The 16577-nt window shown below is 27.5% G+C and overlaps 1 protein-coding gene across 1 annotated transcript in view; it reads left to right on the top strand.

Annotated features, from left to right (window-relative positions):
- The window catches only part of LOC129957405 (storkhead-box protein 1-like), a 166258-nt gene that overhangs the window by 136305 nt on the left and 13376 nt on the right, over positions 1-16577 (top strand). Inside the window, exons 4-5 of the mRNA XM_056069715.1 lie at positions 5063-5224; positions 8074-8264. Coding sequence (XP_055925690.1) covers positions 5063-5224; positions 8074-8264 — 353 coding nt within the window. The remainder of the gene's footprint in view (positions 1-5062; positions 5225-8073; positions 8265-16577) is intronic.

Here is a 16577-nt window from a genome sequence, read left to right on the forward strand (position 1 = left end):
ACTAACTCAAACAAGATGCTTAATACATAATTCTAAATCAACTGATACTAATTTTCTTACTGAAAAAGTGTCATCAAAAGTATAATAATGTACTAAATTAAATGAAACAATACATTAATTTAAAGCAAGGCAGTGAACTAAATGTGAGTTACTGAATAAACAAAATGAAATTAACCATTTAGTTTATTAATTAGTAACTAATAAATTAACTCAAATAAGTAACTTACAAAACTAATTGAAACAAGGCTGTAGGAGATGTGAACAAAAAGATTGAATTGTTCTAATTAGGAATTGTTCATCTAATTACTTCTTTTGTTTTGTATTTAAGCTTAGGTAATGGGTGATAACTGCTCGTGTTGATACTAAATTTTTATCTAACTTTTATTCAGCATTATACACGCTTATTTTGTCAGATTATACGATTTCTTTATACAGCCATCTGTCAGCACATCCAAATATTGTAATTCAGCATTTAAGGTAAGGTTTTGATAATTTTACTTACTATATTTTGATTATGCAACAAATGTATTAGAGAACTGAAACAAAGAAATAACCTACATCAAGTTTATTACACACATTATTTGAGACATTGATTGTTATATCATTCTGAAAAGAACTCGTGAGATACTTAAGTATGCTAGATTTGTATCTTTTAAATTAATTGCTACTTTTATTTAATCATGTATTTGCATATCAAAAATTCGCGTATTCTTTTTATGAATCAGTCGTAGTACTGCCGGAAACGAGGTAAACTGATAGGTATTAAGCTAACTTAATAAGATAAGATTGAAACAAAGTTCTTAACTGATAATAATCAGTTACTTGTTAGTTTTCTCTGGTACCTTGAGTAATACTAAGAACTCTTTTCATTGTCTTAGTTTTAAAAAGGGAAAAGGGAGAATGAAATTTAACTTTATTTTAACTTTTAAGAAGTTAATTATAAAAATTTTATCATTTTAATGAAGAAATTCTTATGTTTATTTTTAAGTATGTTATCGAAATTTCAATCTTCAAGCCTACGGATAACAAATTACCAACCTCCTTGAAGTAACAGGAAGTAACTTTTATCAATGATGCAAAGTAATTTTTTTTTCTGATTGCTTCCACTTTTTAATTTGATTGTTCTTTCCCATTAGTTTTGTAATTAATCTTGTTCATTGTTTCTCTGTATAAAATACGCTTGTTATTATTTCCGTATCTGAGATCATGTTAGGTGGATTCCTTATAGGAGAACTACCAATTCCAATAGTTCTCATGACACGACTTCAAGAAAATTTCTGCAGATCTTTACCGCTCAAGGTCTTTAGAACCCTAAACCACCCTTCGTTAAAAAGTTTATATATACGTGAAACATTGTGCCCGTGCGTTATATTGTAAACATTATAACTAAAGTAATTTAGATTAGATTTTGACCAACTTAGGACTAAAACTCTTGGATGAGATCGTAGAAGATCCAACTAGTTCAAAAGAGGTGGAAATAGTGCGGGGGCTGAAATATTAATTTTTCTATAACTTCCTTAGAATTGAAGACAGAAAAATAAATGGAAATGAGGAATTATCGTCTCATTCTTATGAACAACTTAAGTACTAAAAGCTTTTCAATAGCTGCAGTTGCTTAGAAGTTAGAGGCTAAAAAGTGATTTTTAAGTCCTAACTTTGGCTACTATTAACTCTTTGCACTTGGAGAAGTAATTCGATGCACAATTATTCACTTAATACAAAGGCGTGTTAATTATTCACTTAATACAAAGGCTTGTTCATTGCTCCGAAAAATTATATATAATTGTTTAGGTTGAATTTCTCCGAAAAATTTATCTACGTCTTTTTACCGTTCGTTCTATAGGTGTTTTTGACAGTCGAAATTGGAAAATAAATAAATAAAACTTCAAAACGATGCACTGTCTTGAGAGTCACCATTCGAGTGCAAAGGTTTAACATTAACTATTTATATTACCAATTTTGAAAAAAAATAAAATAAAACTTCTATCTTCACTTAATTTACATATTTTGAAATTATTTTAATGTACGTGGATTAAAGTTTAGTGGCTTGAATAAAACTAATTAAATAAAAATAAAAAGGTGAAAGATTTACTGGCAACCTAATGTAAAAATGATCAGCTTAAAAAATTCCAGAATCTTCGTGTGCTTTACTTCTTTTGAATCCATTTTATTCTAATCTTTATCTTAGAAGTGACAGCATGAATGTTTGCTTTATTCCATCTTTTGCAATAAGCAAAATTATTTTCTAAAATTGTATTTTCTTCATGACAATATATTTAAAAGCAAAATTTCACTCACTCACTGATAACAAAATCTCCTTAAACTAATAACACACTTGAACTTAGTCGTTTGTTTCTTAGTTGAAAGATTTATTTTTTAAATATAATTAAACTACTTGAAATATAATTAATATTTTCCTATGCAAAGAAAACACTTACCAAGTAGCATACCATTGTAATGATCAATCAATTTAATAACTGGTTGTCCTTTATCTTGCCAAAGCGCAAAAATTAGATTGCTGCTCAAATTTTGAATTATATTTTGTAATATACATTATATGAATATTACAAAGAAGAATTTTCATATAATTTTGCATGTTTTTACTTAATGTAAATTTTGTGATTTAAATACCTTTTTTTAAATGAACCTTGTTGATCTAAAGCTTTTGTTAATTTGGCAACCCTTTGTTTCGTGTCTCTCACATTACTGAGAATATACTACATAAAAAATTATAACCCTTGATAGCTTTAATAAAACAGTGTTTAGTCCCCGCATAATTTCATATCTTTTTAATTGCTTAATTTAATGCAATTAAAATAAATTAAACTATTAAAATAGTGTTTAAGCGTATAATTTAACAATGTCTTTTGAAAATTTTCTAATAAAAGATTTGTTTTACATTTCAGAAATATCGCAACATTTAATATTTCCAAGTTCCGTCATTTGAGATATAATATTCTTCTAATTAATTATTCACTTAGAGTTTTGAGTATTAAATTTTCCTTCCGAAATAATATGTCAATAAATTGATTTCTATTTTGATTTTTTTTTTAATATTGAACGATTATTTTATTTATACGAAAATAAAATAAAATTCGTATATGATAAAAGTTTTTAATGTTAAGCTATTAATTATTACTTTATTTCGATAAACATTCGATAAAGTATCCTTTTTTTCAAGAGCATTCCATACTTATATGGCAAATGATTATATTTTAAAAAGAAATTGATGGCATTTTTTACATAAGTCTGAAATGTTATATGAGCGCAATTTGACAAAAATCTGAACGTTTTTATTTCAGAGATAAATAATAAAGTATTAAATTCAATGTACTATTTATTTTGATAATTTTAAACTACCATACTAAAATGTTGATTTCTTGTAGACTTGGTCATTATTTTATTCTTACTAAATGTATCAAGGTGACGGTTCTGTTTAATATTTTAATTTCAAAATCTAACAATTAAATAAAGCTCGATCATTTTAGCTAAGATATTAACAATTAAGTCTAGTTCGTTCATTTTAGCAGAAAAATTAATTTACAAACACTTTTGCTGTGTATAAAGAGATAATCCAGAATAAAAAATATTGTTTACATTTTCAACAACTGTTAAATTGTTGTGTAGACGACATTCTGGCAACTCAACTTATTTGTTTACAAACTATTTGTATTGTAATGATTTTTTTTAAATTTCTTGGCATGTAATGATGTGTCTGATTCGTACAACAAATTTGACTCTTTTCAGTTAAAGTCCCCTTGACTTTAACAAAACTGCTAACACTACCTGGTGTGGCGTTGACGTCAAGGAAGGATTTCCTCCTCCTCTAGTGCGTGTGTGTGCGTGTTTTGTGTGAAAATGTCTTTTATATATTTCTTATAAGTATTTCTATGTTGTGATGTATCCGTGTGCTGTGACCCCAAATATAAGAGGGTTTTAATTAACCTAGATGAGAGTATCTTCATCCAAATGCTCAAAGGGCATTTCACTCACGCATGCGACGTTAGAAATTAACTTAAAAATCAAAGTCACTTAGACTGTCTTAACCCTTTCTAGGGCCGTGGAAAGTATGCTTCCCACCAAATTTATAAATATTTGTATGAAATTATGTAGGTTGGCATATGTTCTGACAATTTTTTTTTTTTTTTACAAAGACAGAAACTTAGATACTTCCGTTCTTTATCTTACACAAATTGATGTGTCTTGATTTGTTACTTAATTATTAATTAACCAAATTAAATAATCAAATTAAATTTATCTAATAAGTTAAATGAATCCCTTTTCTTATTCTAATTTCAAGCCTAAAAATATTTTAACATAATATGACTAGAAAAAAATGGTCCTTTAAAGGGCCATTTTTTTCCTAGTAACCTAAGTGCATTTCCTAGTAACCTAAGTGCATAAGTAACCTAAGTGCATTTTAATCTGACTCACTGGCATTAGGGGATGACAGCCTTTCTGCTAAAACCCCCAGATTTTGCATTTAAATAAATCAATGAGTGTCTTTTACTATCTTTACGGACTGAAATAAACAATAATTATCCAGAATCGAATCGATCATTCAATTAGAAAGTTAAATTCTTCCATCAAGGGTAGTTGATGGAAATAGAACTATCTATGAATTCAATAATAGGAATTTCATAAAAGAATGAGAAGGATTTGAGAAAGCTTATTCTATTCATGTCATCAAAGAACAGATGTTGCTGACTTGATGAAGTTTTATAGCGCATGAGCCGCTTATGAAATTTCCATTCAAAAGAATATTTAAATTATGCTATTCCCTGTAATAGTATCTTTCAATCGGTTATATACTAAATGACACTTGAACAATGGTGGGTGTCTCTGGTCATCCCATCCTCATTTCTTCTTGACTTTGATGCACATTAATATGCATGAATGTATAATATCAACTTGGCTAACAATGTTTTTTTTAGAACTCTTTATTAAAAGCTTGGATTTGTGTTTCTATTTTTAACTGATAGATGTGTCACGTTTTATGATGACGATGATCAAATGTCTATGATAAACATTGCTTGAATTGTTCTGATTGTAATTGTTCCAGGGGTCGTAAATGGTAAATTGAAAAGGTGCCATTCTTTGAAGCTCCTGAGGAGCAGAGACAAGGAAAAACTGTCCAGAAGTAACTCTTTCAAGTCAACTGGGACAAGCCCTGGGCCTCATCAGGATTTCAGGAGTGATAACGAAAACACTGAGAACATTAAAAGTAAAAACTGTTTGCAGGATTTTGATGAGTTTTCCATTTTCGTGGAAAATGGCATTTATTATTAGAGCAAAATGATTTTTTTTAAATTGTTTCTTTGCTACATTCTAAATATAATAGAGTAAAAAAAAAGTCTGACATTGATTTTCTCGCATACCTTTACTAAGCGTTGAATACATTTTTAACTTTTATTATATGAAAACTTGTGATGACAAGTATGCTTTCGCCACAGGGTACTATAAATTAAACCCTTTACTGTGTAATAATGAACTTAAAATAGCTTAAATTATACCTTTTTCAAATAATTTTGTGCAGTTTAATAATTAATTTATAAAACTCATAATTAGATGATTTTTGACTTGATGAAGATTTTTTTAAAACAGGAAGTTTAATTTAAAAAAATAATTATTTATAACTAAAAATGTCTTTAAAATAGTTTTCCACATTAATTTTGCTGTGTTAATTACGCTCGTTTGTGAAGACTTAGACAATTGCATCCTAAAATTTCGTGATATGTAGTATAAACCTGAAGACATATGTAGAAATAAGAATATTATTATTTTCTAGTTATAACGAAAATCACATAAAAATGAAATATACTCTTTTCTCTTCTAGTTTTATTTCGAGTGAAAAGTTCAATTGCACTTTTCTTGATGTTCAACATTTTACTAGTTATAATTACAATTCAGAATTTTCCTTGGTGTTAATGTGATATCAAAGCCCGCTAAGATGCACGCATATCGGTAAATAGACAAAATTCTCTTTGATGGATCTTCATTCAGAATTTCATAGACATCCACAGTTTTACTATTAAGATCTTGTACCAAATTCATTTCTCTTGCTGACTCATTTTTTGAATTATCATGTTCATACACATACTAACAGACAGTAATAAATCTTTTGAGAATAAGAGTTTTGAGAGTTCTAAAGCGTGGTGATTCATCATAATTCAAAAGTCAAACATTATGGCATTCACAATGTTTTATTTTTGTATCTTCAAGAAATGAAAAAAAAAACCCTAATAATTTATGGTATATCAAAACTATAGGTGCGCAGCGACAATTTGCAATATGAATACATTTACTGAAGTGTTTTGAGAAATTTTATTCATTCCATTTTTTTAACATTTTTTTAAATATGAATAGTTTAATATGCGGCACTAGTACCATCATATTTGATACTTTTTTAGAAGTTGTGTACATTTAAACTCGCTTTAAGTACTATAAAATATAATTTTGCATTAAAGCATGGCAATTCGATCTTGTGTTATGAAATAAGCAAGAGTTATGAATTTAAAGGTATTAAATACTTGGCGTAGATGCTTGTAAAGATAGAAAGCATCCCACGAATAGTAAGAGAATATTAATAACTAATTCATGTTTCTACAGAGGATATTGTCATATTTATCTTCTTGTTAGCATATTTGAGAGCGTGGTCACATTTTACTTTTTTATTATATTATTATGTATATATCACAACAATTTTCATGGCTATTCATTCAGCATTTCTAGTTTTCGGTATTAATTTAACCCATATCCATTATAATTTGAAATTGTCGCCCAACTTTTTGACGGTAATCTAGCATCAGAACCTTTGGAAATTAAGTTTAATAATCAACGTGGAAGGCTTAGTGAAATTTTCTTCGTAAGTCGTGATTCTGTTTTTAAAGGTAAGTACCTTGACCGAAAATTCTATTAGCTACTTAGCTGTTTATAAATGAGAGCCGTGAGTCAAGTGTTCTGTATTTGTAGATGGATGACAGTCATTGTGTCTGAATGATGGATTCATTTTTGTATGCCATTTCATCATATATAGATTTAACATCAGGTATGATGAAATGTATAGTTTACTAATGTTCGCGGCCTCTTCGCCTTCTACTGACCTCGAGAATGATGTCAAGATAGTAGCTGAGTTCATCCTCGTACTGAAAATAGGATATTTTGAGGTAGTCGGTGACAGTTTGAATTAATCTGTCATAAAAAGTTATAATTGTAAAAATGATGAGTGATGCGATGGTTATTTTCATACGTTTTAAAGTTGCGGTGAATCTTCCTTGAAACTATAATGTATTTTCATTGCTCAGATTATCGATTTATGGTGTTTAAATTATGATAAAATTTAAACTTGAATATCTGCTCTTTCAAATATTTTGCTAATCATTTTCATTTATATTTTACTTAAGGAAGGATAACAGCTAAAATTATCCAGATAAATTTTGGAAAAAAAGAGAAAAAAGATAAAAATTTCAAAATTGGTAAAATAATAAAGTGCAGTCAAAAGATCATGTAAATGATATAAATATTTACAATCATAAATATTATAAATATTTAGACTATTAGAAAATCTTCAAGCGTTATGCATGATTTTCATGTATTTATATTTCATAATGAACTTTATGCGTAATTTAATTTGATTTCTTTGTATTTAAATCTTGCAAATTTCTGTTCCTAATATTTGTTAAATACTTTGCGAATAAAAATTATATTTTTTATGTGTAACGTCTCTTTTCCGGATTTAATTCAATCATTCAAATTTATACAGATCCGATTTGGTTTTATCCTCTCTTTTCCGGATTTAATTTATTCATTCAAATTTATACAGATCTGATTTGGTTTTATCCTCTGTTTTCCGGATTTAATTCAATCATTCAAATTTATACAGATCCAAAATATTTATCCTCTGTAATAATCATTGAAACAGTTTCAGCGATGTAGTTAATTGTTGTACATTTCATCTACGAATGTAAATTAATGAAATGTTACTTACGTTCTAAATATGATTTATTCGTTAAATGCGCATGCCATTAAATAATGCCATTAATAATGTTATTAAATAACCATTTTATGTTTTAGAAGAGAAATCTCCTTCGATGTTTAGTAAGTGGTTCCGCCGTGGTCGTTCTGATAAAAGTCGAGCAAAATTGAAAGGAACGTCTTCGTCGACTCAATTTCCGCCAAGAGACTGGAGTGATCCTGACTATGTCATTTTCAATTCCAGAGCAACGCAGACATTAGATCGCAATGAAGTCGAACACAGGAGTAAAGTATGTATTTATTTTCTAAACAATACTTGTCTCTGAATTGTATTTACTTGAATCTTCATATACAAAACCATTATTCTACGTTAATGATTTTTGTTTTGTTTTTTTCCTTTATTTTGAATTTTTTTTATTATTATTATTATTGCTGTGTCATGTAAAATAATATCGATATCAACTTTTTGGTTTCGATATTTGAATCGAACGTGATTATTCTTTTTGTGTCATTTTTTGAAAGTAATAGACATTACATTTTTATTAGTTAGCTATTGTACAAGGTATAAACGTATTGTGCAAGCACTAACTTTTTCCAAGCTACCTCGTCTGTAAAAGACTTTTCATCAACTGGCTATTGTTAATTGAATTAATAAAAGTCAAGACTATAATCAGTATTTATTAAAAATTTACTTAATGAATAAATAAGGAAAGGTTCTGTCGTATTTCGTGATACAAATTTGTGTCACTTCGAAAATAATGATGAATAATTCATTGGCAGATTTCCTACTAGGCTCAGTTTAGGGGGGGGGGGGTTGCTAAGTTAAGAGGATGTCAGAAACAGGTCGATTTTGAAAATCTTTATTTTTCTGGTTACAAAATAAATAAATTATCAAAACATGTAATTTTTTATTAATCACAAAAGTTATATTACTACTACATCAAATATAATTAGTCACGTTCTTGGGTGTTTCATTACGTCTACTTAATTTTTAGAATATTTATAAAATGGAACATCTTCTTCGATAATATTTTGTACAAACGCGAATGCTAAGCAGTCTAATATCGCAATCGGTTAATAAAAACTAATATGTATTCGCAAAAAAATTAATAAAATAAAGAAAAATATTAATATGAAATGTATATTTAAAATGGGATAAAATGAGAATCGAAATTGAACATATTATTATAAAAAAAGTTGCAGGCCTTATATTGTGTATTACCTAGGGCCACAAAATAAAATCCAGCAATTCATAAATTGATACTTTATTATTTAAATAGCATATATCTAAAGTACAATCATTCTTAAATTTAATTCTAAATTGTATTATTTGTAATGTAAAGAAAATACTAACGCTAATAAAATTCCACAAATTTAAAATAAAGACAGCATGCAATGAGAAGGACGAAGAAAAAAATAATGTCAGTGAATTAATTTTTTTAGAGAATAAATCGCAAAATTAATGATTTTATATAGTTCAGAATCTTTCTTCATTATATAAAATCACTATTATTTCATGCAAACAAAGAAGTTCAGATTTTGATTTTGAAGCATTTTTTTAAATTTTTAAATGGAAATTAATTTATTATTCTTAAAACACGAACTAATTCGGCTATTAAACTTGATCTTATAGTCTTGAATTGTGTATTTCTTCTTTTCTAGTTTTAGAATAAAAGCGTCGGAAACATGACTTCGATTTTTGTACGAAATTCCATTTTTACAAATTCTTATCAATTAATTAAAAAATACAGTACTATCAGGATTTCAAATGGATATGAGATAGCATATTTGCCATCTGTTACGACTGATTTTTCAGTCTCTTTTTACTCAAGAATTTTTCAAAAATGCATGCAAAAAAAACAAAGAAAACACGCAAATTACTATTCACATTTCTCTTGATTTCCGCAAACAGAAATACAGCTAAAAAATTTTAAGTATACTTGAGCTAGAAACTTTAATAAAATGGAAAACCCTCATTCCCCAGTGCATAAAAACAGAAAATATTTATATCTGGGATATCAACAGACGCATTGTTTCTTTTGAAGACGATGATTTTTTTCCCATTGTTCCCCTAAACACCTACCATTTCAGTCTTTTGAAGAAGTGCTAACGCGTTTTTCAAAATGTGAGGAATTATCTTTTATTGTTGTGGATTTTTCGCACTACAGGAGTGGCAACAAATAACAGTCGTGAGTTCCATCTTCCATTGAAGAACTCTTAAAATGCCTGAAATATTTCTGACAATTCGAAGACTGATTACGCTTGAGAACATAGCGTTTTACTGATGTTTCGTCTCTTGGGTCAATTTGAATACGTTGACCGTTGTTCTCCTGACCCTTTTTACAGTCGAATGTGGAAAAAAAGCACGTTATGCGGGTTCGGTCTAAATTTACACTGTTTTCAGTTATTTAGGAAGTAACGCTTCATTTATTGTTAATGTAGGATGACTGTCATTAGAAGAAATTTGTATTTTTGTTAATTTCTTGATTAAGCTTGTTAATACTTTAAGCCTTTGTTTTGCTTTTTACTGCTTCTAGATCGTGGCGATTCTTAATTATATAACGTTAATATAAAAAAAAATTCTATAACAGAAAAAAAGTTCGGTCTAAATTGCCCTGTTTTCAGTTATTTGGGAAATGACTCTTTTATTGTGAATGTCGGATGGCTGTCATTAGAAGAAACGTTGTATTTTATTAATTTCTTGATTAATCTGGTTAATACTTCAAACATTTGCTTTGCTTTTTACTGCTTCTAGATCGTGGTGATTCTGAATTACATAACGTTAATATAGGAAAAAATACAGTAAAAAATTATTCGATAACAGAAAAAAAAGTTCGGTCTAAATTCACCCTGTTTTCAGTTATTTGGGAAATGACTCTTCATTTATTGTGAATATTGGATGACTGTTATTAGAAGAAATGTTTTTTTTTTGTTAATTTCTTGATTAAGCTTGTTAATACTTTAAACCTTTGCTTTGCAACTGCTTCTAAATCGTGGCGATTCTTAATTACATAACGTTAAATAGGAAAGATAAAGGGAAAAATTATTTTGGACCAAAAAAAATGTTACATGGTTACATTGGGGATTCAATAAATTGTATATATATATATATATATATATATATATATATAATATGACCCAAGAACTCTTTCTAGTTACAAAAGAAATGAGGAGTACAAGTTAATTCAAAACTCCATGATAATTTTTTAATCCATGGCGTCGAAGATTTTTTCACCCTCATTTAGACATTTTCTCAATTTTTCTTAACTCAAATTCTTTATTTGGAATTTGTAGTTTCAACTTATATTAAAGAACATTTTAAAAGTGGACTTGATGCAGGGATCAAGCTTTGTTACGAATCCTAAATTTTGATGTTTAAATGTTTAGGGTTGTTGTAGTCAATCGATTACACATAAAATTTTACTGCATTGATTTTCATTTTGAAGCAAAAAAAATTAATTTAATCATTTTAAATATTTTAAAGGAAAAAATAACTTATTCCTTAATAAATAACTTATTTTGTAGAGCTTATAAGTTTTAGATATTGTATAGTTGGTATCTTATCGTTAGTATTCGTATAATTATATATTATCAGTTATTAGAATTTACATACTTTTTAATTATAAAGTAGATAATTGCAATTGATTGATACCTTAATATAACAGTAATGTAATCAATTTAATCTTTTAACTACACTGCGAAGTATCGTGTTAAATAATGTTTTATGTTTAATTATTTGCATATGTAGTATGGTTTCTTTAAAACTATAATACTGCTCATATCGTAATATATGAAATTTGGAATTATTTAATTGGCGTACGAAATCATATTTTCAAAAAGCACCTGATCTGCATGACGTTGATCTGAAAATAAAGTAATATTTTTTTATTCATCGATTATTTTATTAGATATTTCATTCAACCATAATCGTTCAAATTTCTTCTGGTATAATTCTGAAGGAACGCTATATTACTCTATTCCATGAAATTCAAAGTCGGTGAAATGGCCTTGACTATAACAGGCTAATTTTTATTGCCATTTTTAGTTATCGTATTCAAGTATACATAAATATATTAAAAGGGCATATATTGACCATTTCAACGAATTTGATACAGAACTTGGTATAGATATCTTTAATTTCGGTGTAATAGGCACATTCTGCGATTCGTTTATTTAGTTTGAGTTTTTGTTTCTTTTTTTTTAATCTATCTCGTATCACATGCACGCTATAAGAAACATTTTTAAAAATTCTCTTTTTTATGTATTTGGGCTAAAGTTTAATCGAAAACTCTTTCGTTAAAATTATATGCCAAATTTCACTCATCTAGCTTGTTGCTTATTTGAGTTGTATTCACATGCATACATCGAAAAAACACATATTCTTTTCATGCACATACATCGTATAAATTTTGATGGAAATCTACAGTTTTAATTTGGAAACCAAGTCTTAAATTTCCTCCATCTGACCCGTTAAGTAGCATATTCAAAGCTAACCAAGATAAAGACATAAATCAAAAAGTAGTTTCTGCGGTTAAAAGGAAATCTGAAATATTTATCAAAATCTCAATATCTAATTTTTTGATGGTTACAATAGTTTTTTATTTTACTTTATAAACGGGAAAGAGAAAAGAAATGAAAAAAAAGAGAAGCTTGCAGAAATTATAATTTAATAGGAAGTAAAAAGTAGAAATCAAAATGTTCCTTTATTTCCAGTCAGCTTTAAGTATTTGGCTAATTAATTTAAAGGAATTTGCGCAATGCCTGTTATTTCACAAACCATTACTGATAACCTCATTATGAGTAAATAGGAACTTTTTAGAAGAACAGTAAAAAAAGAGTTAACTATTTCAAAACAGACAGTATTTTATTTCCCGTTCGTTCCTTGTTTTAAAGGCATTAATCCTTATTTAATTAAGGCGTTTCCTTCTGAACAATTGAATACTTTTTAGAGACTTGCTATCGCTCTATTTAATGTTTCTATTTATTTCATAGACAGTAAATGTATATTTTAAGCATGATTTTTTTTTTGTATGTGATGTGTTTTTTTGTATGTGATTTTTTTGTATGAATTTACTGATATACAGGTGACAGAGTATGACAATTTCGGTCTTACGTTTCATACAGATATCTAATTTGAAATTTTAATATATGGTGTGTAAAAATTTATATTAAAATTTCATTCGTTTACCTCATCACGTTTTTGAATTATCTACCACACATATACGCGAATGGACAGAGACAAACTTTCCATTAATGGATATTGTCTATAATTTGATATAGATTAATAATGTTCATATAAAGATCATTTATCAAATTTAATCTATGTACTCCGATGTTTCTGAGCTATCGTTCGCACAGAAAAAGACAGATAAAATTCTAAAAACTTATTTTTTTCCCTTCCAAGCTCAAGATATTTGAAACATGGAGATTCAAAATAAACAGGAATTTATTTTTTATAATTACAAAGTATGTTTCCTGCACAAGCGAGCAAAAGCTTTCCTCGATTAATTTGAATAACCTGACTGCAATGACCTCAAGAAAATGTGTGCTTCATTTTATCTGAGTAGTACATACTACACTGACACACGTCACCAATAAGACGGGCGTCATAATCAAAAGCATGACGTCGGTATTCTTAATTAGTATATCTTATTGCTTTTCTAGACAAAAACTTAGCTGAAAAATTAAAACGTGTGCTTTCTAAAATGATAGTAGAAATGATGTAAAAACTACAGTGCTTATAAAATTTCATGAAATAACGAAAATTGAAAATCAAATACTTCTTTAAAGTTTACTTTCCTCTTTAATTTTTCTTTTTAACACAAATTTTATTCTATTCAGGTTCATATTTTTATGATTTTAATCTATTACTATAAAAAAAATTTAAAATATGATGAATAAAAAGTAATTGCAAAGTAATTTTACTTCTACAGTTATTTTTATAAATTTCAAGTCTGACGCGGAATTTATAATGAAATATTCGCTGTCAATGACCCGCACTTGGTTAAATTGCCGTCATTTTTTTCTAATCTATGCTTTAATTCAAATTTTTTGAATAAATAAGGCAAAGGGTGAATAAATTTAGTGTTTTGAATAAAATTTATAAAATTAAAAAAGTAAGAACATGTATGGTTTTACGTAAGAAAAAAAAATAAGTGTGGCTTTTTTAGTTACAGCATCTGCCCGTGTGCATAAAAAGCAATTTTTTCATCACAAAACATTTTAATAGATGCATTTTTGGATGGCATGTGTACATAATACTTATTCAAAACATAAAAACTTTTTATTTTCTTTTAAATCTGTTTTTTTACAAATGAAGAATTTGATATTTGCATTATATAGCTGCTTATCAGTTTTAAGAATAATTATTATTCAAAACACTTCGTTAAGAACAAAATTGTGATACAAAAAAAAAAAAGAAAAAAAACCTTTACATTTTTTTTGTGCCATTTTCTGATTTTTTTTTTAAACGTAGGAAGGCATTTTTCCTATTAATGCACAAATGTCTATAAAATTATTAAATCATGCGAACTAAATATATTCTAAATTTTTCCATACTAAATTGAGTAATTTTCTTTCTGACCAAAAAAGTAAGCATTAAAAAAAAAAAAAAAACTTGAATATAACGATTAACGTGATATAGAATGTAATGTACCGTGTGATGATAAATATTAAAGGATAAATTGAATAGTTTATTAATTGATGAGATATATTTCTATCTAACAATAACAATTAAATAACATTGGATAAAAAAAATAAATTGGATTAGGATGTGACAATAAATCTATATTTACGAAATTGATCCGATTTTGATCAAAATACTGTAGCATTGCAAAGAAAAAGAAGCAACAAATCGAAAATAATTGCTTGAGATTTCTATATGACTCCTCATAATTATAAAGCGACCATTGTTATGATCTGGCTCAGTAAGAGAGGAGAAGGTAGGAGGAGCAAAAGTCCCAGTCCCAGTCCCAGTCCCAGGGCAGAATGGTCGCTTGTTCGGGATTATTGAAAATATTTGTTCACGGCAAATGGGTTAATAGAATTAAACTATATTTTTACATTTATTTCCTGAATTTCAGAATCGCATATTCTCATTATAATAATCTAGATCTCAGTAGTAGTTATACATCACATTTTCATAACGATATATGACTTGAATGGGTATCCAGATGAGACTATCGTCATTGGAGACAGTTACAAGCGAATTTAGTATATTCTCTATATGCCTTAGGCAATGGAAAGTCCCCCATCAAGTGCAATTATTTTGTATTTTAAATTAGGTTTTAGTAAGTAATTAGCATTTAACTTACTCAATTAATATTGTACTTATTTCTAAATGTAAATCATACATTTAGACAAATATTATTTCAAGATATGTACCATTTATTGAAGTAGATGTAATATGCATAATTCATTAAAATTCCGAAATCTTCTGGAATTATTAGATTTTTGGACACGAAAAACCAGCAGGAAAGTAACTTAAAAACTTTAAATATTCCACTTCCGGTATCATTAACTAAAAGGAAATAACATTTAATTTGTTCTAATTTCGCTTATGTTTACCGTAAGTTTAAAAATAATGCAGGTTTGAAATTCGTATAAATGGCCCTTTAAAATAAAACAACTGAAGAAATTAAAAATGTTTCTGTTATTTTAATGCTGATAAATAACTTTGAAAAATTCCGCACTTTGTTTATTTACAAATCTTTTATCTTAAATACCGGGAGGAAGTGTTTTGTTCGTATATTTTTCTGACCTAATATCTTTATTTAAGAATGTATATAAAATTGCATCTCAAGCTTTGCTTTCATTTTTTAATTTTTTTTTTCGCATATTGAAATTTAAAGAAAAAATGTATTGAGATATGTTTACTTTAAAATAAACTTTAAACTTCTAGTTTAATGCACGCTAAATTGAAGTTATGTGTATTTGAAACAATCATTAATATAAATTTTGCTATGCTGAAGAAGTAAAAATAAATTCCAAAAATTCAATAGATCGTAAATTCTTTAGCAGACGACAATTTCAATATGTTCAAAATATTACGCTAATAAAACGTTAGAATGATAGTAAATATATTGCAATTAAAAGTTGGCAATGTTTTGAATTTGGAGAAATTTTTATTTATTAAAGTGATGAAAATATTCCTTGTAAAAACAGCAAATTCTAAATTTTCTCTTTTGAATTTTCTGCATACTATTTTTTTTGTTGTTGTTGAATATAATGTTAACGTTAGACAGTGTCCAATTAGATATGAAATGATATGCTGAAATACGTTCATTATCTGAGTATGCCTAATTCTAAAGACGAATACGTGACGCATTATTTACTAAAATTTAATCATGATATTTATTAAACAAACTAAAAATTTTTCAGCAGTACTACATTCAGTTTCAAAAAGATCATTCTAGTAGATATATTTATTAAGATTTTAATGCAGTAATGCTTAGTTTGACATATTATTTGTATACTGCATGATACAACATGCATGAAGCAAAAAAAATCATTCTAAACACTCCACAGGATGTATCGTTGTAGCCAGAACTATTACACTTGGTATATAATTACTTGTTGTGTAACAGGTGTGTTCATTAAAATGA

Source organism: Argiope bruennichi, chromosome 2 (assembly GCF_947563725.1).
Source record: "Argiope bruennichi chromosome 2, qqArgBrue1.1, whole genome shotgun sequence".
Classification (NCBI taxonomy): Eukaryota; Metazoa; Arthropoda; class Arachnida; order Araneae; family Araneidae; genus Argiope; species Argiope bruennichi.